Source organism: Cydia pomonella, chromosome 11 (assembly GCF_033807575.1).
Source record: "Cydia pomonella isolate Wapato2018A chromosome 11, ilCydPomo1, whole genome shotgun sequence".
Lineage (NCBI taxonomy): Eukaryota > Metazoa > Arthropoda > Insecta > Lepidoptera > Tortricidae > Cydia > Cydia pomonella.
Genome location: NC_084713.1, coordinates 747546 through 773477, shown reverse-complemented (window position 1 = coordinate 773477; position 25932 = coordinate 747546). Strand labels below are relative to the sequence as shown.

At 37.1% G+C, this 25932-nt stretch overlaps 2 protein-coding genes across 2 annotated transcripts in view; one reads left to right on the top strand and one right to left on the bottom strand.

Annotated features, from left to right (window-relative positions):
- Nucleotides 1-25932, bottom strand: part of LOC133522594 (uncharacterized) — a 343490-nt gene that overhangs the window by 91763 nt on the left and 225795 nt on the right. The window lies entirely within an intron of this gene.
- The window catches only part of LOC133522592 (uncharacterized), a 43048-nt gene continuing 19699 nt past the window's right edge, over nt 2584-25932 (top strand). Inside the window, exon 1 of the mRNA XM_061857949.1 lies at nt 2584-2900. Within this exon, the coding sequence (XP_061713933.1) occupies nt 2882-2900 (19 nt within the window). The 5' untranslated portion in view covers nt 2584-2881. The remainder of the gene's footprint in view (nt 2901-25932) is intronic.

Below are 25932 nucleotides of genomic sequence, written 5' to 3'. Positions count from 1 at the left end.
AAAACTACATCTCTGGTGGAAAGACAACCTTAGATAAGCAAACGAAGCGTAATATTATACGATTCACTGCAACAATGCTTCGTGTGCGAACTTGTTTGACCATCTACGTCGTAGCGCTGTCGTTCTACGCGCGTATTACGATACGCTTACGCTTCTCTTACGTTACGACGCCATATGCGGACAACCTTACAGCCCGATTCGAAGAATGAGATACGATAATGATAAGTTCTGGTTTAGATAAGTTCTCATTTAGTGTATCGTTTGTATGTCGTATAATTGACAGAAGCAGCTCGATTCGGCCAACCAATGTCACCAGAAATATCGTAGATAGATCTTATTGGGATCACAGCGGAATCGAAAAAAATGTCAATGTTGACATGTCGTTTAGTTATCGATCTTTTAAAGGTCTTTCCAAGATTAAACATGTCTTAATCATCCTTCGAATCGGGCCGTTACTCTGCACCGCTTGACAGCGACAAAGCGTACTAGACTAGATTCGATTGCATATCTTCATGACGTTCTTGATGAAAAATCCATAGTATGTCGCTTACAGATTTAGCATAGACGAACTCGAGTTCCAGGAGTTCAGTTGGTAGAATAATGGCCAGTGTTCTAAGTCTACAAGTCTGAATCGAGTGTATTCAATAACCTTTTCCAGGTCACAAACTATCGGTTTGTCAAATTTCATCTAAATCTTCATTGCCATGTTCTGCGTGATTGAGGAACAAAATATCCAAAAATAAAAATCTTGAGATATAGTCTTTTAACATAAGAAGATTACGAAACTCGCGAAATCACATCATTTATAAGCCTCTTTTCAGATCCCGACATTAATATGAACTCTCACCCTCCACAGAATTTAATTAAATATTAACCAAGCACCATTACCTTCATCATGTCACATAAAACTTGCAGTATGATGGTCGCACTTCTTCGGGGCAACGTGATGTGAGCCTGTGTGTAAGGAATTGTAGTTACATCTTAGAAATTTTTGATAAAATTTTAGAGTTCCCTGAAGAGGACTCAAGTCTTTACAAAAAGCTTGGGCCTCTTACAAGTTAAAGAGAACTCAAGGCTTCGCCTAAATTACAAAGCCGGGTCGAGTCTTAAAGCAGAAGGCTCATAGGACTCAAGACTGAATCAACACTACCCAAATTCCATACGGTGCACCTACGATGAACATGATGTGAAACTTTGTACAATTTTGCATACGAAAAGCCAGGAAAGGATTTTTTTTATGTAATAGGCAGCAAATGGATGGGAAGCAGTCAACGCCACCCATGGACATAAGCAACATCAGAGTAGCCACTTATGCGTTGCCAACATTTGAGAAGCCTAAATACCTGCTTCTTGAAGAACCCCATATCATTGCGCAAGGGAAACTTCTCAGCTCATTCCACAACTAGAACAAAAATCTTCCGTTTAGCTAAACCAAATTTTTAAGCTTTAAGTTTTTCCAAAAATGGTGGTTTTCTATTTCAGAGCAATTCACCATGTAACATTGAGTATTATTTTATATTTATATTACAGAAAATGCCACTTTTGCACGATTACTAAATCTGTCACTTAGATAGGTCTCCAACGGTATTTGTCTCTTTCAATCGCGCGATTTTGAAAAGTGATGATAGTTTTATCAAATGGATAATCCCATCCATCATACGTCTGCGGAACATACTTAATCTCAGTCATATCACAACTATGCCACTGTGTGACAACACACAATCATACAAATACGCTCTTGACTTCCATAAAGACTTACGCTTAAGGTTGAATTTCGTTTAAATGCCATGTATGTGAGGGTCGCGAGAAGGTACAAGGAGAATGTATGTAATTTCAAAGGATACATATTCAGGATGATGTTCACTCTGCTCAGGAATTTATTTGGTCATAAAAGTGTTTTGTGATGAAAATTCTTTTAGTTTAATGGTTTTTTTTATTCTATTTATATCAATAAGTTATTTTTTATGCTGTAATAAAACTTAGGTTAAAAAACGGCTAAGGCTAAATATAAATAGCTATTATTTTCCTACAAAAAACATTAAATATTGATCCTTCGAAATCATAGTGCGACATGAGCATAAATAAGAAAAAAATTGTTTTAGTAAAGAAAGGCTCAAATGGAATAATATATTTAAAAGTTGGTAAACAATTTTATTGATTTGTCGAATGTTCAAATATAAATTCGCAGCTTCAAAATACCCGTTTCCACGTACTGGAGAATATCAATAATAGCATTACAGATGACATAATAGTATCACCATACTTGTGAGAAATGATGTCTATTTCATAAAATTTGACTCTTCCGGCCCGTTATCAATGTCAGTTAAAAAACTACCAGAACAAATAAAAAAAAGAAAATAACGAAAGTCAATTTGTAATCAAAGTAAAACGCATGCTTCTAAGTAAACGCTACTATTATATTGATGAATATATACATAGATATGTTCAATTTTATTAGGTAAAAAAAGTCATTTATATAACGTGTCCTACTCTCTGGACATAGATGAATAGGATGTGGCGATTAGGGTATTTCTAACCAATTTTCAGTCTCATTCCAAACGCCACAGTAATCACGGAGAAAGTAATGATTTACGATTTAATACTTCGAAACAGCCTGTATGTAGACACTCGGTAATTAAAGGGTAATATGTCATGCACAGAACAGTAATCCTAAAAGACGTGGCATAGTCGCGCAACCCCCTCTGCCACGCATACGGTATGTTTACTCGAATTTCGAAACACGCCTACAATTGCTTACTTCAGTCTGTGGACCGAGCTCGGTCTAGAAACATCGGTAGCTCGAAGTTTTTGCCATGAAAAATGCATTACTGATGTGTGAAATTGTGTGGCAAGAACACTAAAAACTCTGGTGTACAAAAAAATGGCATTTCTTTTCACAGGTAAGCCGATTTTTAGAGATTTGGATACAAAATAATTTTAATTTAAGCGTCTCATTAAATGAGGCAGCGTCATCGAGTCATCGAGTTCCTAGAACTCGATGACGTTTTTTAAGAAAGTCTCTTTCTTACGCGCTGCATCCGTATAGCTCCTTTCTTGTCTTTTATTATAACACAGTATTCCTAAATGCAAACTAGTGATGTCCATAGAATGTGATTATTAATGTTATTTTCGGCAGCATCGGTTTCATGAAATAATTGCTCGAAGCTACTACTAATTTACTATATTAGAACACTCCTGAGAAATAACTCTACTCGGGATCTCGGTCAATGTCCAGTGAGTAGAGACACGTTCTATGTTGATATGCCGTGGCCTGGCTCATGTTTGAGTCATATCTATCATTTAAAGGTGCCAGCTGTACTACACGGCTAGATCAGAAATTGTTGAATGAGTGAACGAGTGAATGAGCGGAAATGGATACCGATCTGAAGTGGCAAATACCGGAGTTTTAATCTCTGATTTACCGGCGTTGAGTGCCTTTACGAGTGTATTAGTCCGTTGTTACTATTACAGTGTCGATTTAATCTGGAAATTGAGAATATAAGTGGGTTGTTACTGGAGATTTATTCAACATTATCTATCTCGTATCGTCACAGTGCCATTAGTTAATGTTTTTTGTGATCTAGCGGTTGTAGGATCCACATACGATGCTTAGTCTACATTAAGCAGAATTGTTCCGCGTGTTTCTCAAATATTCGCACCCACTAAAAACAAGCCTGTTTAATTTCGTCTATGTAATGTATAATTCCTATTTCATAATAAATTCTCCATAAGCCCCACTTTTACAATAGTAAGTACTGACAAGCTAATAGAAAACGTCTATCGCAAATGAATGCCAGCGAAATAGCGGCATTCACTTTAAATATCGCAATCCGGCTAAAACCAGATTGCTCCGCCCCGCGTCGCCGCAAACCGGATATTTCCTGCGACCGAACTGCGTGATATCATCAGTTGAAAGACGTCGATATTTGGATAAAGACTGGAAAAAAAGGCCTTCACGACGGTAGGCATCTAAGCAGACATCCAATGGTTTTCTGTAAGCACTGCAAAATCACTAGTTTCATAGTTGAATGTTTCCTCACATCTTTGAGTAGGTACTCAAGAACCTTAACCATTGATTTTGCACACAGAGTTTCGCTAACACTTTCTTTTGGACAAACGCTACACAAAAGTCTCCACAACGGCTGTCGGTTGGCTCATTTGGCTCAATGGCTTAAATGACTTTTCAACCTCAACGTGTGTATTAGAATTTGCAAATAGATTATTTGTCAGTAATTTCTAACATTACATTACAAGCTAATAGAAAATACCTATCGGAAACGAATGCCGGCGAAATGGCCGCATTCACTTTGAATATCCCAATCCGGCTAAAACCAGATTGCGTCGCTCGGCGGCGCCGCAAACCAAATATTTCTAGCGACCTACGTGCTCTACGTGCTCATGTGACTATGATTTTTACCCAGTGAACATCAACGTAGGGACGCTTATTTGTTTCTTGCGCAGAAACTGTATGGTGTAGTACTCTTTAATTGAAAAAGAAAGAGTATATTAGAAAAAGCGCATTAGGAAACGAATGCCAGCAAAATGGCCGCATTCACTTTTGAATATCCCAAACAGCCGAAAACCAGATTGCGCCGGTCTGCGTCGCCGCAAACCGGATATTTCCCGCGACCGACGTGCTGCTCATCATCGTCATATTAGTCGAAATACGTCTATTTCGAGACATAGCATTCTTCTATGGATCTTCAAAAGGACTGACAGCAAACTGCCTTCTATTCATATAACTATAAACTAGATGATTTTAACCAGTGAAATCAAGGTATAACGTATGTAATACTTTAAGGTAATAATTTATTGTCGACAGAAAAATCATCACAATACTAACAGAAAAATCCAATCGGAAACGAATGCCAGTGAAACGGCCGCATTCACTTTGAATATCCCAATCGGCGTAAACTAGATTGCGCCGCTCGGCGTCGCCGCAAACCGGATATTTCTGGCGACCGTGCCACGCACAGTCAACATCAAAACTGACATATCAGACTATGCTTCAAAACTACATACAACTATCTAATAGTTTTACAAATAGAGATGTGTCTCTATTTGTAAAACGATTACACTGAAATACCTTTCAACCCATATTGTTGAGCATCTATATCAACTATTTGCAAAAATATTTGAGGGTGGCAGATACGGCGCGTTGTTTCATCCGCTACATTTGATGTAGGTACCTAGTGTACCCACTTTAGCCACCAATATGTAATTTAATTGGGAAACTGTTCTATATAATTATCCTACACAAAAAAAATAAGTATTTATAACACAAGCCTTATTGAGCATACCGTGGGACTTAGTCAATTTGTGTAAAGATGTCCTATAATTTTTATTTATTATTTACTTAAAGTTTGGGCTCCCGGAATAAGCCAGATACGACCGCCCCAAGCAGGATACGACTAGTTCTTCAGAAATGTAGTTTGTTTGAAGTTCGGAAACTTATTTGCTACGGTGGAAAATTGGGAAGGGGACGAATTGTAATGAGGCCTTTTTACGGATTGGGGACTGATGAAATTTACGCTCTATGTGTTCACGTGGAGCTTTCCGATATTTTCATAAAAAGGCCGCTTTGGACATAGCAAAATTTAGCTGATACTGAATAATGTTGAAAAAAAAACTGAAAAGAAATTATTTGTAGAGGAAGGTAGTATGTAAATCAATAATTAAATAGTAAATTTAGGATTCGATGTATTAATTTAGATACTTACTTTTTACGCAGCTCCCATTATGAATTTAGCATTTTATTCTCTTCTTTCTAGCGTTTGTCCCGGTTTACTGCCACGGCTCATGGGAGCCTGGGGTCCGCTTGGCAACTAATCCCCAGAATTGGCGTAGGCACTAGTTTATATGAAAGCGACTGCCATTTGACCTTCCGGCCCAGAGTGTAAACTAGGCCTTATTGGGATTAATCCGGTTTCCTCGCAATGTTTTCCTTCACCGAAAAGGGACTGGGAAATATCGTACATAAGTTTCCAAAACCCATTGATACGAGCAGGGGTTTAAGCCAGCGACCTCTGGATTGAAAGCTACCAACCAACCACCAACCAACCAACCAACCAACCAACCAACCAACCAACCAACCAACCATCAACTACCACCCACCAACGCTTTCGTAAATTAAGCATTTTATAAATATAAATTATGTAATGTATAGGTATGATTGTCTGGTATACCAGGGCAATTGCCAAAACGCTCAATTTCAGAATGTAGTTGATGGTAAATATGGAGGTAAAAAAGAATGATTTGCAAGAAATGAAGTATGTGATGCTAGCGTTATTGAGATTTAGGTACTTAACAAAGGGCTCTCAAACACTAACGTAGCCGCCCGGCTGCGTTTAGATACTGCATTATAGGTTTGTACAGATAAAAATTCTCATTCGTAGTAGACCCAGTGACAAGATTCACTAAATACCGAGGGGCTAATATTTTTATAACTCTCCGCACTTGATACCCGGCATTACGCATTGACTTGCGAACCACGTATGATGAGAAATGGGGCATGCATGCTGAGATCACACGCTCGCATAAGCCTCGTGACAATTCACCCTGTAGGGATCAGGCCCTAATATAACGGTGAATAAGCACTCCGTAAGAATATTAATGGGTCAAACGGAAAAAAAAAATTAAAAAAAAAATTCTTTGTGTCGTTTTACTGTAAATATCAACTAGAGAAACGGTTACATTACCTACGTTCATCGAGTTATAATCTCACACTAACGTTTATAGAGATTTGAAAAGAAACTTAATTTATCCTAAGTATTAGTCTTTATAGCAAGTCTTCATCTTAAGCTAAAATAAGTGAGAAGTCTAAAATAAGCTACGGAATTTCTTACGTAATTGACGCCATATTGCTTGCTAAATTAATGGTGGCATTTAATAAAGAAGCGTTTATAAGTAACGCCCACTGAAATTAGACAGATGGTTGGTGTCTTAATTACTATGTAGTCTAGAAAATGAACTATAAACTCCAGAGACAATTTGGTAGAGGTAGTTATTCAGGGACCAATCACATACACACGTAGCACTTTTTGAGTCTTCATTTTATATGTGAGAAATTTCTAAGATCTAATATGTATAAATAATAATAATCACTTAAGTCGAAGTCCAAGGGGGCCAGCGAAGATAATCGTATATCGACAAACGCCAAATAAATAAATAAAGATGTATTCGGATGACAGATGTTACGACAACTCGAAAACCCACGTGACTATTTTCATACATTATTTAAGTTTCCATTGGCGTTTTCTATCTACGATTGTCTAGGCTAGCCCCCCCCCCTCCGTAGGTACTACTTTTTATCTTTTAAGTATTGAGATGTGTAATAAAAAAACAGTAAATTATTATAGAATGCGCAGTGACCGTCCGTTTTGTCGTAGGAAAACAATGTCGCATGATCACAGAACGATCACTAAAACATAGCCCCCTACTTGCCCCATCCTGGAAGCGATCATTACCTACTTGAGCAATTGTCCAACCAATCAAAGGACCGACATGACAACCCGCATTCATCGGAAACGTGTGCGCAGGAGTCGAGCGCGGCGCCAGTGAAGTCTTGAAATGTGTAATCAAAACTTGACTTCTTTTTTTATTGATTTCAAAAATGACCAGATTCTCAATTCATCCAGATCTTTTGTTTACTTTTGTATGTTCCCTGATTTATAGAAGACGTCTGGTCTGGACCGATTCTGTGTTTTAAGAATATTCTCGCACACCGGCTCGTAAAGACTCTATTTATTCTTTAAAAACTAACGAGAAAGTCGCATTTTATCCATAAGAGTGCTGATCGTAAGCAGCGCGCCGACCCTTTAAAAACCTGTACACTCCTTTTTTGAAAAACCCATACTGTAGTCCCTCAAGAAACCCTCGACAGGGGGAGCTCATTCCACAGCCCAGCCATCCGCGAGAGGAAATTCCTCTTAAATCGCAGCCTTCGTTCGGGATGAACACCCGACGGCGAGCGGTGAATAGTGGCAGCGACAGAAAGCGGCCGTTGGCATCATGTCAAATAATTCTTCAGAGCACAGCCCTTTTTCTTCTGGTTCTGTCGAAAAGTAGACTCTCTCGAGTTCGTCAAGCCAATTACACCCTCGGTCATGTGATGTGATGATGTTTTGGCATGTCAGTTTCAATTGTTTCGGCAGTAGCCTAATCATTTTGTTGGTTACAAAAAACGTTTTAATCCATCAAATCTTAAGCGTGTATGACTGTTGACCATTTGATCTCGCTGATTAATTTTTTGGTATGATTTTGATGAGCGGGGATTTTTACAAACAAGAAATAATCAAACTATAGCTATGAGGGTTATGCGCGTATTTAAAATTGTACTTAGAATTTTTATATATTTTACTGTTTGAATTTCGCATTGGAGCATTGAAATCCATAAATATCCGTTTTTTTTCCTATTGCCCGAAATTAATGTGTGTCACTTAATTGTTTACTGATTCTGGGAATAGTAAGAAAATAAAACATCGATTAGGTATGTAAGCTGTATCTCCTAAAATGCATTTAAAGGTATACATATAAAAAGCACTTAGCAACTTTTTTCCTTAAAAATATGGGCAAAAAGTCCGTGTACTTAATTTTTTTAATGAAGTACGACCACTTCTGTCTCTGTTGGGGACCATCATATAGCATAACAAAATAAAACACTCCAGAACTACAAAAACGGGTGCACAACGTAGATAAATTCTATAATATACACATTGCCATTACTCTTAACCCATTCAGTGCCGAGCACGCGATATCACACCAATTCCATAGCTGAATGGGGTTAACTATAGTTTCGGAGCTAGTTGGCCAAAGCTATCAAATTGAACGCTTTCATCCATAGCTTTGAGGGACCAATCTATCCTCGTGCCAGCATTGCAAGTTTTGTAAACACGTTTGTTACTTACTCCGTTTAAAATCGACATCGGTTTGTTCACCTTCGTTGATCGGTAGTTACTTACCTAGAAACAAAGAAACATACAGATTAAATTAACAAATTTTATCACTAATGTTAAATAGGATTACAGATGTGCAAGTTGAAAAAGTTATCAGATATTTTAAGAAAATTAAGGAAACATTCATTTTGGAAACGGAATATTTCGAACCCCATACAAAAAGATGAGAAGTTTCCGAAACTTTTTTAATTTAGGAATTTCACAATTTTGATAATTTTCCGACGGCCAATAGATGAGGACGACAGAGAGAAATATCATTGCCAGACTATTTAACTGAAAGTTTCTTCAGAATGAGCGATTGTACATTTGTTTTTGTATAGTATTAAAAATCGACACGGATAGAGGGCCAAAATTATGTATATTTATTTATTTATTTAACCTTTATTGCACAATACAAAAAAAGTACAAATGGCGGACTTAATGCCTTAAGGCATTCTCAACAACAGGCAGTCAACCATTGACTGACAATTGGTGCGGAAAAGAAAATCAGTACAGAGGGATAAAAGTCGCCTGCAGCCAAGTGGGTCACAAATATATGAACACACCTCTATTGTTAAGTACAAAAATATTTGAACTAAAAAATATCGGAACACGCACGCAAACACCTTGACAATAGACGCGTGTTGAGATATTTGTGATCACTTTCGCCGCTCCGATATATCTGATGGCGACTGTATAATTATTGGCTTAGGTACCTGTTCAATAGTCTTTTTATTTCACGACATAATTATTTCATCAAATTGAGTTAGTGGTTCATAATAACAGATAAATAACTTGTTTAACTACTGCATCATATTTGAATCAAGCAAGTAAAACAATACTAAACATTTCGCGATTAAACATTGCATCTCTACCAGTTCGTAATTAATTCAACTTTTTCTATTAAGTACCTTTTTAAATGAGTGGCGTTGAGTCCTGGACAATGGCACCTGTCCCTTTTGTCTCGGACCTTCGCAACTTTTCAATTGCACGCCATTTTGCGTAATAGACGGGCTCATAGAAAAAGTAAAAGATATAAGAGACGAGCGATTTTACGTGGTTTGTGTAAGTTCTAAGGCTTCAGTCTCCTGTTGCCCTTCATACTGATCTACATATAGAAATTTAAGTAGTAGGATGTAGGCATGGCCTGAATCTCTCCAAAGAGCAATTACACGCATTAAAATAAAAGTTAGAAATAGTCAACAAAAAAACAAGCAAAATAGAGCTGTTCACATCTTAGTACTTTTTAATAATTTATTAAAATAAAGGAGAAATGGAAAAATTCACCGCTCGCAGGAAGGAAGCTTGAAATCTGGAATGTTCAGATTTACAATAATATCATTACAGCATTTTACATGTCTCGTTGGGTAAATAAATAAAAATTTTATAGGGAATTTCTTACACAAATTGATTAAGCCTCACGGTAAGCCAAGAAGGCTTGTGTAAATATTATATTTATCTTATCGAGTAAGTGCATGGTTTATCGCAGATTAACAGCGCCATCTAGCGTCGAACTGCACACTAACTTATCTTTTAAAGTTGCTCAATCGCTTCTGCTTGTGCTTAAACCACAACCCAAAGCCCTTTACTCTCTCAACTGAAGTAAATTGTAACTAAATGACGATCTTTTCGACTCGATGAAGGCATTCAGAGGACGGGCCGTAATTTGCCGATTCTGTCGGAAAATGAGTCGTGCTTCGCAATGATTAGCTGGAGTTTAATGTTTAAATTGTCTAGTGTTGGAAAGTTCATGGAGTAAATGGAATCTTTGAACCTTTATCTACGAAGGGTTTTGCAAACTTAGGATTGTGTTTGAAAATTGAGATTGAGCGACAATTTTTAGATATTGGGACCGTGCGCGATGGCAGCGCCGCTTAGCGTTCGCTAGTTTCGCAACTGATAAATAATGAGCGCAACAAAATAAAGATTATTCCTTTAAAATATTTACTATAATGCAGTTACCAATGTGTAAAAACTTTGAGTTTTTAATATAAAACACATTTGGTTTTTGCTTTACTAAACATAGTAAGAATTATCTGTATATTTTATATTATTCTGTAAATTTTCTTCGTTGTTGTTTCGTTACAAATTCAATTAAAAATGCATGTTTCATTATGTTTTAATGACCCACTTCGTGATCCTTTTCCTGGGGATACGTATGATGCTTCAAGTATAAGAACCTTCCTCCTTCACAGGTTTTAATCAACACATTTTATGTTAAAAAAATAAGTTTTCTCGGCTATCATAACGTCTGTTGCGACAGACAACAGACAACTCTACGTGTCAAAAATATGATTTTCAAGGGCTTTCAATAACTGTCATTACTCATTATAAATAATATTACAATTACCTAATAAATGTAGGTACACTGTAGGCCATACTATTTTATACACATCCATGGAAAACTTTGTGTTGACATAGAATAGATAAAATGTTTAACCGTTACGTTGTTAAGCCTGGAATAAATACTATATGATATAAAAGTCTAATTTCTAGCTCGGTAATGAAAATATGTAAAATAAATATTACTGTTTCGTCCAGTATTATTGCATTTTACCACAAAACACCTGTCGGGACCCATTTTTATCGTAAATATGATCTTAAAGCAAAAGACGTGAACAAATAACGGAGAAGTATGGAAATTGAGAGGAACAAAGCTGTCATTTTTGGCCACCTCAAGCGCTGTGATCGTTCCGTCTTCCCCCACCACCCGCTTTCCACGCAGCGAATAGGCCTTATTTATTAACGTCTGTCAAATATAAAAATGTTCTTTGTACGAGTGCCTGGCACACACAACTGGGGGAAATGGTCAAAATGATGGATATGGCAAACTACACGTGTCAGAACCAAAGTATGGAAACAAGCTTATATTTATGCCAATAAAAAATTTGATTTTCATGCGATGGATTTGTATACTACTTGTTGCCAATACGATACAAGTGCGAAAATTAGGAAATTCGCAACGAGTGGTGATAAATTAAAACACGACGAAATGAGTGTTTTATTTAAATCGATACGAGTTGCGAATAACCTATTCGCACATGCATAGTACAACGTTTTACAGTACATATGGCGCTTTAAAATTTCGACATACTTACGTAATATGCTAATTACCGCACTAAGTAGCACCATGGGTATTATAAAATAGTAAAATAGATAAATATTATTTTAAAATTAAATAACTCACATTCTGGTTACGACCATTGCCAGTTCAACATTTTGTATGGCAACATATAATTTTTTCATAATTTCTATTTAATATCTTTATTACAATGTAGATGACTTTTGACAAACCTTTATGAAAAAAAAGGCAATATTTTATAATATGTAAGACTTTAATTAACTGTATAACGTGTGAAGTTGGCTAGACTTTGCTACCGTCAAAAATAACGGAACACGTAACAGCATAAACATACAATCAAAGTTGCGTCTCGTGACTAAGCTTAACCCTTCAGCACCGAGCACGGATTAATCCGTCAACGTTCTGAAAATCGTGCAGCGGATAAAGGGTTGATTTTGCTTTAACGTCACATAGCCGAAACGTGAGTAACAATTTTGCTACTCCTTTAAAGGAAACAATTTGTTTGCATATAGTCTCATTCGGGCGAATATTCGTTTACTTGTTTTTCCGGTGCGATAATAATCGTGGTAGGAAAATAACGCAGCCAAAAGCCGAGCAGCTAAAATATAGGTACATAGACTAGCTCTTTTAGTTATTTATAAAAAGAAGTATTACGACTAATGAAGCACGCAAATAAAACAACTTGGCTTTATTTCGTAACCAGAAAACCATCATAAGACTGAAACTTTTAACGGATAGATTATCGAATATCGCTCAACATTTTCGACATGATTCCTTTTTCAAAAGTTTATATAAAATAAATTATTTTTGAATCGCGCCCTGCAAATGAAAATTTCCCAATGGAAACATCGAACAAACATTTTTCGAAGTAGCGATTATATCAGGAAATTCACCCAGGTTTTTCATCAGATCCATTTTAAACTCAACAAATCGTCTGCCCAGTTTGTTTTTATCGAAAAACTTTCTCTCATTAAAACGCAACAATATTAAAGCATTTTTAAATTCAGACATTATCCCCCAATTAAGAAAGCAATTAGAACATTTATAAGCGAAACCGTCCGCTCAATTTTCCGACAACAAAATTAACCAAGTGGTTCCCCTCGGTTACCAGTCGGTTACGGCAAGTTGTAACTAGAAATCAGGCCTGAGGGTTGGAGGGTTCAGGAACTTTTGCCACTATATACACAACGGTTAGTAGATTTCCAGCGAGCGACTATTTGCAGTGGATACTGATGTGCTGTCGGGTCGGAAAGTTTTTATAATATTTTTTATACATTTAGAAATTTCCACGTAAAATTGTTTTTAAAACATGTTATATTTTTGTATTTATTTTATACTACCTCGGTTGCAAATAAGGATACGGCCCACCTGATGGTAAGAAATCTCCGTAGCCTATGTACGCCTGCAACTCCAGAGGAGTTACATGCGTGTTGCCAACCCTAACACCCCGCAACGGCAGGAACACAAAACTATGAGTGGGGTCTAGTGTTATTTGGCTGCGGTTTTCGGTGAGGTATTTCCCCAGTTGGGCTCTGCTCTAGATCTGGAATGACATCCGCTGTGCTGTGCCCTACCACACAAAGCGAGATGACATTCATAATGCCCATACCTCTCTTTCGGACGTAGTTTAAGGACGTACCCGGGACCAAGAACGGGACCAGAACTACCAGAAGCAATTGTCACATTTGTGTTTGTGTATCAAAGCCAAAGCAGAATATTAATTTTGAATATAGCAGGTACGTTTTTCAGTAAGATGATTATAGTTTTAATTTTCATGGCATTTTGTTAGACGTGTAAGGACGAGTATAAAACAAAAATATTCCTTTTATAAATAATGAATACATTATTAATTAATACTTTAGGTAATAAATAAACAGATAATATAGAATTGGGATTTGGGAATTTAAAAATGAATAATGCGTAATTTATATTAAATAATAATAAAATGTTTATTATATTAAATAAAAATTGGAATGAAAATGGATGCAATGTAAATAATTTATTCTTAAAGTACTTACATAATGTAAGTAGTTTTATTTTAAGATTAATATTTGCATGCTGCCCTGGGCCAAACATGCGATACTGATGGCTTATACTGATTATGTCAACTTAATGAACCATGTTTAAGCAAATAAATCATTATCTTATCTTACCTTATCTAGATGGAACAATCATAAAAAATCAACCTAGTCCCAACAGAAAAAAAATATTTCGTGACAATCACAGATCGACCTGGCCCCAAATTAATCGAAGCTTGTACTGTGGATACTAAGCGACGATATAAATACATGTATAGAAAACATTTATGACTCAGGAATGTGAACGGATACGTGTTCTTCACACAAATAAATAAATAATATATAATAAATAAATAAATAAAAGAAAGCTCATAAGACTAATTTCTATTTGCCACTGATTGAAAAAGTGGCAAATATAAATTAGTTTTAAAGGGCGTTGAGGGTAGCTATATATATATATATATATATATATATATGTGCTGCAGCGCAAAATGGTCTTAAGAGATCAACTTTAATACCTACATATTAAATTAACGACGATAGGCACTTACTATCGATAATTTTCATAAAACAAATTGTTAGAGTGCTTGCTAACTCTAACATTTACTTGATAGATATCTTGATAGTAATGTGAAACACGAAAGACGACTTGATTACTAATGATTGGTTGCTAATTATTATCTTCCCAGGATCAAAAAGTCACAAATCAAAGAAAAAGTTTATTTTGCTCCTAATATATATACGAGTACATACTGATGTGCTCAAAATCTAATCTACACAAAGTTCTGCCTCTACCGTAACTCAAATTAAACACCCAACATACACCATTAAGCGACCACATCTGTAAACGGTCTCCAAGGACCTCAGCTGTGTCACCCCTGACAGATATAACACATTGTGGGCCGCGGTAAATAAGTGGCACCCCTGGCTGAAGGAATACGCGCTATACGTCTTAGGGACGCTACTTATTTATATAAATAAGGGTTTAATTTAATTCGGGAGATATATTATGTACCAACATTATATAATTTTACGTTTAAAAGAGAGAGAGAGCTTAAAAGGTCTACATTTTAGGGCTGTGGGTGATGATCACAACCGTTGATAGAAAACGCCTACAGAAACTTAAATGATGTATGGAAATAGTAACGTGACTTTTCGTAGTTTCTGTCATCAGGCGTTTGTCGGTGTACGTAGTCAACTAGGCTAGGCTCCCTGAGACTTGCGCGTTGACAGCGAGGGGCTCGAACTGATCGGAACTCTCCGAAACATTTGTTAGGTTGCGTAATTTGAAACAAACCGTAATATTATATCTAGAGTTATTTTCTTTAAATGAAATAGAGGAAAAACATAGTTTTTCATTTGTTAATTATGTTGTAACCCAATTCCAGTATCTTCCATTAAACACGACAAAAACATATAAGACGAAGCACAATACAACGCGCAAAGCGGTAGGAATTTTACAGGGATCAGTGAAATATCAAAAATACTCAAATATTTCTGTGGATGTTTCGTGGTACCATTATTATAACCATTTCCTGTAAAAAACCATTATGTAGCCCGTTCATCCGGTTGCAATTATTTATCAATCTGTCACAGTTTTCGTATAAAAAGACAGAAGAGCGTAATTTTGCGAGTTGTGAGCTGCGTAATTTCAGTTGCAGAAATTCCAATATATGTTAGCAGACAACTCATTTTGCGTCGCCGTGTGAACCAAACAGCCCGCGTGGCTAACATGCAAAACGCTTACGCTCGGTAGCCATCCAAACGCAACTGTCACTGTCGCACTAATATGGACGAGTGATAGAGACACAAAGCGTTTCGTTGTCGTAGCGATAACGATTGTCACCTTGGCTAGGCCGGCAGGCGTTTTGTATGAAACCGAATGCAGCAGAAATTGAGAAACTAAATTTACGAGACTCGCAACTCAAAAACGTGTGGTATATCTATGGAAAGGTCTTAAAAAATGATATTGAGGTTTCTAATATCATTTTTGTCTAAATTTAATAGTTTGCGCCAGAGACACTTCCAAAGTGATAAAATGTGTTTCAAGAACGGTTTTCAACGTATCTTAGGATTGTAACTGGAAATTTGAAAAGCTGCGTCGTATGCAAATATGTACATAATGAGACTGCAGTGCAGTGTATTGATTGTGGTTCACGGAAACCATAATAATAGGGGATCGCACGCCACCGCCGCCACTCGACAATGCGACTCGATTGCAACCGGGTTACATGAAACCTCTTTGAAAACGAGCGTAAATCTACGGTTTCCAGCCAATGATATTTTATAAATAAAATATATTACACTTGAACATTATGGCAAGAAACCTTCATGAATATTGAAATGAAAGTGGTTTATTTTTGTCACTTTTTGCAAAGATCACGCTTGTCTCGGATGTCATCAAAATTACGGCCTTTTTGTTGGTGGTAAACTAACATGGCGGCCACATCTCGCGCTCGCCTGGGCGGGACTAACTTAATTGTTACAGTTGTCACAATTTACGATCTTCACTTTAAAGAGACCATATATGACGTGTCTATAGTTATTATACAGAGTGTTTATTTAGTCACCTGCAGAAATTAACGTGGTGAGTATATAGGCGAACAAAAATTGGTTGGTTCATACATTTTGGCTGTCTGACCTTGATATTTTCTACGAGAAAGTAAAAAAAAAAATCGCATTTCGGGATTGGTCCCATAGTAAAAGTTGCTCAATATGACATATATTCAGCCCGTAAATTACAGCAGGTGATTAAACACCCTGTATATCATAGATCAAAATGCGAATTGCTATCACACCGCGTAACTACGATATCAACAATTCGTCTCGAAGGCCTGTTGGATTACATGAAGGCAATTCAGCAGCAATTAAATATTTACTAATAAATAAATATGAATGTTCTAATTGATTTTAAAGACCTACTTATGTTACCATATTTAATGCAAATAAATTTATCATTATCATTATTATCATACGCATATAATCGACTTCAAAAAAAGAAAGAGGTTCTAAGCGAATAATAACGTTTCCTGTATTCTCTATAAGCGCAGCTGCATAAGCTCAATTATCTACTTCTTTTCAGAAAAATTACGACGTGTACCCCATCATAATATTCAAAGTTAGCATCGGTACAAGTTAATATTATTGCTAGTTATGAAATTAATCCGCTTTAAAAGTCTATGATACATTTATTGCCTTGCTATGGAGACTTCACATTAACAGGTCAAGTATTAAATTCTTTGTGACACCTTATATGAATTCCTACAGAAAGCAAGTAAAGCCAGTAATTTACAAGGCGCGAAACTTGAGACTGAAGATATGGCCTTTCAGCAGGTTTTTACCTTTCATCTCTACTACTCTTAAAAGTTCTGTTCTTTCAGTAAGTATATCGTCAGATCCCTCAGTTAGATCACTAGCTATTTTATATTAAAACTATACTGCTATGGTATGCAGGGTAACGTACAGGAAGGGTTCCGTACCAACAAGGGTTTGGCCTAGTAGGTAGTGACCCTGCCTACGAAGCTGATGGTCCCGGGTTCAAATCCTGGTAAGGGCATTTATTCGTGTGATGAGCATGGATATTTGTTCCTGAGTCATGGGTGTTTTCTATGTATTTAAGTATTTATATATTATATATATCGTTGTCTAAGTACCCTCAACACAAGCCTTATTGAGCTTACTGTGGGACTTAGTCAATTTGTGTAATAATGTCCTATAAAATTTATTTATTTATTTATCTATAAAAACGGTCACCCATCCAAGTACTGACCCCGCCCGACGTTGCTTAACTTCGGTAATTGAATGAGAACCTCAAGATTGGAAAGAAATATTTATTTTATTCTGATTTTAGTATTTGTTGTTATAGCGCGAACAGAAATACATAATATGTAGAAATTTCAACTGGCTAACTATCACTATGACAGACGGACGGACAGCGGAGTCTCAGTAAAAGGGTCCCATTTGACCCTTTGGGTACGGAACCCTAAAAAAAAAGAAGACAATTTTTCGTGATATTCTTTTTATTGAGCCAACTTTAACCTTTTAAGGTAAGGTTCGAGTCTAATTTTAGTTTTGGTCGGATTCTACTTTTGCAAGCATGTGGTCTAGTATCCTTGTGAATTTTCGTAGCATTCGCCCTTGATACCTGTAAAAATTCAACTAAAAACTACAATTTTGCGTTAACCTTCACAAGAGAAGTAAGCTTCACTTGTAAATAGACTTCCGATAGGTAATAATATATTTTTTTAGCAGAAAAGCTTAAAGGCTCCGTCGCATTGACGCGGAAGGGTTCTGGAGCGGTCGCGGACGGGGCGGTAGAAAAGCGGTGATGTCACATCAGCGCGGATGGCGGACTAAAAGCGTTTTGATCGGGGACCCGCATTGCAACCGCTCTGTAAGTTACCTACGGCTATTAACCTCAATATGTACTTCGTATTTCTGTAATATTTGTGTCTTAAATCACATAGACATGGATATTGACTTACACACTCAATCAGTTTCTCCGTAACATCCGTCAATGCAAACAATATTGTTATTTACTACGTACCGCACAACCGCTCCGCGTCGGTTCCGCATTCGGTCGGCGGATCGAGGGCGGATTGAGCGCGGTGCCGCGCTTCAGCAATGTGAATTAGCTCATAACGTTCCGTGCAAATCCGCGTCGGTTCCGCTACCGCGTCAATGTGGCGGAGGTTTTAAACAAGCGTTTCCTCCCGCGGCTCCAGCTGTGGAATGAGCTCCCTTCCGTGGTTTTTCCGAGGGTCTACAGTATGGGGTTCTTCAAAAAAGGAGTGTACTTACAGGTTTTTAAAGGGTCGGCAACGCGCATGTAACACCTCTGGAGTTGCAGTCGTCCATAGCCTGCTTACCATCAGGCGGGACGTATGCTTGTTTGCCACCGTCGTGGTATAAAAAAAAGCGTTATTATTATTGTTTCTCATTTTCTGTTAAATACCTATCTATAAATATTGCTATGTAAAGTTCGTCTCATATTTCAGACCCGTTTTTATTGGGACCGTGCGAAGTGCATGGTGTGGGTAAGTAAAGCGATCCCAGCGCATAAGGTGGTAAAAATTAGAACTAACTGCGGAATTGCGGATAGCGTCTTAACATTTCGTACAAGTTATATAGCTCGAAATGAAACTTTAATTTACGATTACTCCTGAAATAATCATTTAAATTGTATGGTGTAAGCGACCATTGTAATCTGTATGAAATGGTTAATATAACTAACGTATTTAATTTGATAATTATTAATACTGTGTCCGTGTAAGTAGCTTTGTAAATGCCACATACTATGTTATATTTTCTATTCTAGAAGTTAAGAATGGGTATAGTAAGTTATCCTTAAAAGATAGACATTCAACATTACGGACTTTTTTGTAGACCCATGAAAGAGGGACAACCCCACCATACATTGTGTTGTTATAGCTCAAGCGGATTAGGTAGCGTTTTCGATTAAAGCTCCTAGCCAGCGTAGTTTTTTCCGACAACATCGTTATATATCTAACAATTTACAGAAAACCTTAACAAGTTATATACCTAAACCTTCCTCAAGAATCACTCTATTGATAGATGAAAGTCGTATGAAAATCTGTTCAGTAGTTTTTAGTTTTGGAGTAGTTTTATAAGATGTAGTGTATTGACATTTTCCCCTAGACTTGCAGACGCTAGGTTGCGCGACAGTCGTGCACATAGAGAATACAGGTGACCTATCCATTTATAACGGTGACACTATGACCATCAAACAAAATAATAGGTTCCCGAGGTGATTCCCTCCTAAAATACCTACTTCCCCCACAAAATCATTACCATGTCGCCATCCTTCACGATCATTTCTCACGTAACCCCCGTCAACGTCAATCTTTGCTAATGGTCCGACTGTTCATTTCATTCTTCCGGTCACTCACTCACTCACTCATTCATTCATTCGGTCATTTAATTATTCACCGATAATGGACCGAACTGTACGCTTAATGAAAAAGCAATTAGTCTCTGACACCTCAATTGTGGGAATTAACATGTTTCAAAATTTACGGAATCAAAATGCATTTTAACTGGAATATTCAAATTGCATGCGTAGAAATTAAAACAAGTTTCAATGGACAACTTATAGACCGTGAGCCAGGAACCGATTTCCATGACCAATCGCCTCCCGGGCGAAAACTCGTATAGTGGGTTAACGGCTCATATGTATGATAAACCTTCGTGGACGTCAGCTGCCGCTCCGTTGGTGGGTTGAGGAATGTCAGCCACCGAACACATAACTTCAAAAAGATACACCGACTTCAAAAAAATTCCAAATAAATATTATCCCTTTTATATGCGCTAGCAACTGATATGTTTGAAGGCGCTATATGCATTCCTCATGGCTCCCACCGTTAAAACTAGGTTTTGACAATAATGGTATAATAATTTTCTAAATAGGTCCAGAAATGACAGAGTTCTAAGGTTACAAAAATACAAAAAAAAAATTGTGTCGAATTATAACCTTCTCCTTTATTCAAGTCTTGACGTTCTATGATTCTATCTAGCTACTCCACACTCTCTGAAATGAATTTGATATTTATATCCTAAAGAAGTTGACAGAATTTTTCAAGATTTTCTTTACAGTAGCGGATATCGTTCTGGAAAGGGACATTTAGTGAAAATATAACTGCTGATGAAGACCATAAATTGAGCCACAATCGAGTCAGTTTTTTGTTTTTTTGTAAAAGGTTATAAATAAATAAATACTTACACAAATCGACCAAGCCTCATAAATTAAGCAAAGCTTGTACAGTCAGCCAAGAAAGTGGTTTACCACTTATCGACTCTATTTGTCAAGTAATAGAGTCGAAAAGTCGTAAACCACTTTCATGGCTGACTGTACTAGAGGTACTAAGGGACAACAAACATACGTATATATATAAATACATACCTATGTACATAGAACACCCGTGACTCAGGAACCTGTTTTCATCACACTAATAAATGCCCTTACCGATTTCATGATCTATCATACCTATCTCCACTCTGACTGTAGCTCCCTACTGTACCTACACATATCCGTTCTTACGCTCCGTTGTCCCCGCCAGCTGCGTTCATTTTTCAGTTAACATTTTCAGGCGAAACCGTGTGCCTATCCTACCGTTTACTCGAAAATAAATAAACGACCGCTGAAGCGCAATCCGAACTCTAAATGTCTGACACTGACTGGTTAAATTAAATAGTAGATTGTTGAGTTGAGTTTTTGGAACTTATACCCACGTAATATCATTTGATATTACGTGGGTATATGAAGAAGAGATTCAAAGGTATACGTGAAATCCCCAACCTGCATTGGACCAGCGAGGGGGGAGGGGGGAGGGGGGGAGGGGTTTGTGATGTGAATTTGATTATATTTACATTCATATCCTATATCAAAAATAAAATCTCATTTTAATAGTAACAAAAATCCTTCCATTTAAACTACTATAAATTACAAAAAAAAAAAACTATATATACACATAGTTACTTACTTAAAATTATCTAACCTAAAACCTGTTCTGTGCCATGCCTGGTCCAAAAGTCCCCATCACACTCGCAGCGTTACCACGTTGTATCGCATAATTTCATTGACCGAGCGATGTCTAGAGAAACGGCCGGCGCACCTTTGCGCGCGAGGTACGTGATTGAAAGTCGGACGTCAGACCCACTCAGCCAACACCGCCTCTATGCAGAGATTAGCGAAAGATTACCCATCGATAAACGGGGAAATAAAACTTTGTCCAAGCCGAGCAGGCTTCCTTTTTAGGGTTCCATAGCCAAATGGCAAAAAACGGAATCCTTATGGATTCGTCATGTCTGTCTGTCCGTATGACACAGGCACTTTTTTCCGAAACTATAAGAACTGTTGAAACTTGGTACCTAAGTAGATGTATTCTGTGAACCGCATTAAGATTTTAACACAAAAATAGAAAAAAAAAACAATAAATTTTGGGGGTTCTTAGAACTGAAACTCATTTTTTTTTTCATCAAACCCATACGTACCACCACCGCAGAAAATAATCGAAGTATTTTTTGCATTGTTCCAAATAAAGTCGTTAAGAATTGTTATCCTTAGAAAATGGACTTTCTAAACGTATAGAGGTTTTACGATTTCCGAGAATATTTCAAAAACAATTATCCAACAGCGATTTAACTTTTACCGTTTCACGGTTAGTTTTAATTGTCCCGGCGAAGTTAGGAGACGTTTCAGTCGCGTCCTAGAGTTTGCAGCCGTAATCAATACTTTCATACTTCAACAGCCATGGCTACTGAGATTATTAAAATTGAATGCATTACGACCCGATTCGAAGAATGATTAAGACACTTTTAAGATCTTGAAAAGATCGATAACTAAACGACATGTCGAAATTGACGTTTATTTCGATTCCGCTGGGATCCCAATAAGATCTATCTACGATATAACTAACGTCAAAGTGACATTGGTTGCCCGAATCGAGCTGCTTCTGTCAATTTTACGAAATAAAAACGATATCTAAATGAGAACTTATCTAAACCAGAACTTATCGTTATCGTATTTCATTCTACAAATCGGGCCGTTAGAAGCTTGGTTATTTTATAATCTCAGATTTGTTTTTTTAAAGTACGCTCATAAAAAGATGTTTTAGAGTAACTTCAAATGCAGGGTAATTTTAAAAATCGCTAGTAAAATGAGATAGCATCGATAATCCGTTGGACCTTCAAGACGGTTCTATCGACTAGATATTTACTGCCGTGTTTCACGGTAAATCTTTCTATTTCTTAAATAAGCTGTCAATTGGATTGGCCCAAACCGACAACGATACACTAGGTATAAATAAATAATACACAACAAGGGGGGGGGGGGACAAATTCATGGCACTTACGCGTTTAGGTCGCGAGATTCACGCTCCACTTCTATGGTTTGTTGTCAAAAGAACAACAACTCATGGCGCAAAGTACTGGTTCCCTGTGCCCGTTGCATACGTAGTTAAGTAGATATTTGCAAAAAAAAACTTATTTCTGTAGTATTTTATTTCAATAAACAATCTAGTTTCAGTATTCATATCCAACGTACTCGGACCTATTCGTAACAACTACTCGACGTACGGCGCACTTCAAACTTTCTCAAGTTTACCAACTTAATGAAGTATATACACATCGTATCGTCACAGGTTAACACTAAACTTAAACAATAAGGGCCAGTGATTATGTGTTTACAGCCGCACTTACCTCGAGGGGGGGATTACGTCAAACTGGGGGCGTTCTGAAGGGTATTCGCTAAGCTTATATCTCGTACTATAGCTACGCTGAACCAGCACAAGCTGGGACCTTGTGTACGCATATTCACGTACCTACAATTAACGCAAATGTAAACGGATAGTTGCGGGCGCTTCTGTAAAATAAGTCAAATCATATTCTTTTTTCGAATTGTCAAAACGAATTGCCACTGAATTTTTAAGAAACACTAGCAAATGACGTCACGATCAACTTACTCTTTAGAATTCTATACGATTTATAAAATAGAATTTGTGTCTAAAAATAACGTTTGTCTACGTTTCTCTATTAATGTTCTGGTGCTTTATTTCATGCATATTTTTATTTTAAATACAAACAACATCGCTTTAGATACAGTCCAAAATAGTGACTATTGGAAAGACCTGAGAACTGGAGTAAGCATTTTATTATAAAATTTGTTAGGGTTTCGTAGTCACTTAGAACCAGTCCTAGAACCCTTACAGTTTCGCCATGTCCGTCTGTCCGTTTGCGGCTTTGCTCCGTGATCGTTAGTGCTAGAAAGCTGCAATATGACATGAATACATTAATTATGCATGGCGATAGAACGGTACGATAAAAAGTACAAAAAATGTTTTTTTTGGGTAACTACAAAACCATACACTGAGCATGGCCGATTTTTAAAATTGTCGCAAGGTCTACATCTCACAGACCCCACTAGTACTGGTAACAAGTTTTCAGACGAGTGAAGGTCTTTATGAATGAACGAGATGGCAGAACCTCACCTGCCATTAACAGGTGACTATAACCCTCCTCCCCCCACCTCCAAGTGTTAAGTACCTCCCAAGTATATTGATGCGGATTGTATAATGACATTGACAACTCACGTAATAGGCATCGTATCATTTTTAGGGTTCCGTAGCCAAATGGCAAAAAACAGAACCCTTATGGATTCGTCATGTCTTGTCTGTCTGTCCGTCCGTATGCCACAGCCACTTTTTTCCGAAACTATAAGAACTATACTGTTGAAACTTGATAAGTAGATGTATTCTGTGAACCGCATTAAGATTTTCACACAACAATAGAAAAAAACAATTCATTTTGGGGGTTCCCCATACTTAGAACTAAAACTCAATTTTTTTTTTCATCAAACCCATACGTGTGGTGTATCTATGGATAGGTCTTTAAAAATGATATGGAGGTTTCTAATATCATTTTTTTCTAAACTAAATAGTTTGCGCGAAATACACTTCCAAAGTGGTAAAATGTGTGCCCCCCCCCCTGTAACTTCTAAAATAAGAGAATGATAAAACTAAAAAAATATATGATGTACATTACCATGCCAACTTCCACCGAAAATTGGTTTGAACGAGATCTAGTAAGTAGGTTTTTTTAATACGTCATAAATGGTACGGAACCCTTCATGGGTGAGTCCGACTCGCACTTGGCCGCTTTTTTTCTTAATAAATCCTGGAATGGGAAGCTGTTTATCTTTTATCACAGATCTTTTAGCTTCAACTCACTCAAAATCATTGGCATTTACGATTCTAGCATTAAAAAAGTCCTAGACTTATTTGTCTTATTATGTCATATTTTAGTATTTTTATTTTATCTACATGGACACAGAAAATTAAAATGGAGACTATGTTTGCGTGGAGAAGCGATCCCCTTTCGTCTTAAGAGCAGAGTCTGTGCAGAGCTATATCAGTGACCTTGGCCCAGCTACAATTAAGAGCCGCCGTTACTTTTAAGGGCGCTCTGATAGTCGAGATGCGCTTCATCGAGCCCGCTTCAAGCTGGCCGTGTAACATTCCCTTTGGCACGAGCTTCGGTGACTCTTGTATTGTATAAAATAAAATAAACAAATAAATACATATTATAGGGACATTCTAACACAAATTGACTAAGTCCCACGGTAAGCTCAAGAAGGCTTGTGTTGTGGATATTCACAGGCGACAATATATATAATATACAAATACTTAAATACATACTCGTAGAAAACAATCATGACTCAGGAACAAATGTCTGTGCTCATCACACAAATAAATATCGGGATTCGAACCCAGGACCATCGGCTTCATAGGCAGGTTTACTACCCACTAGACCAGACCGGTCGTCAAATCTTAATGGTGGTCGTATTGAAAGAAAGAAAATAAATTTATTAAGGACGCTTACAATATTGCTTAAATCTATTGAATCTATTTATTAGTAAAAAGTATAAACGTCACTGAAAAGGTCTCCCCTCAGCTTGATGTCAAGTTACCTTTCAGGTATCTTGACGCTGGTCTTCTGTGGAGACCTGTACCCCTAGTGTAAATTTAGTCGATAGCGAAACGTGACGTACGCGTTTGCGTTAAGTCTCATTTTGTATGGGTTTTTAAACAGCGCGCCAAGCGGGACGTTTTGGAAAGTCAAAAATCTCATACAAAACGTCACGTTTCGCTGTCGAAAATATTTACACTAGGGTTACTGTCCAAGCGATCGCGTCTGTACGTAAACTTAACTAACATTAAACTAAGTCGAGATGAGAATAGGAATCACGTTTTTTTCAGTTCGCGCTATTTATATATTATGTATAACTTATTATCACAGATTATTTCGACATATGTGTAGGACTAATTAGAATTTACCCCGTGGTTCTATGGAATGAAAATAATAAAAACTTAATGAAGGTTAAAGT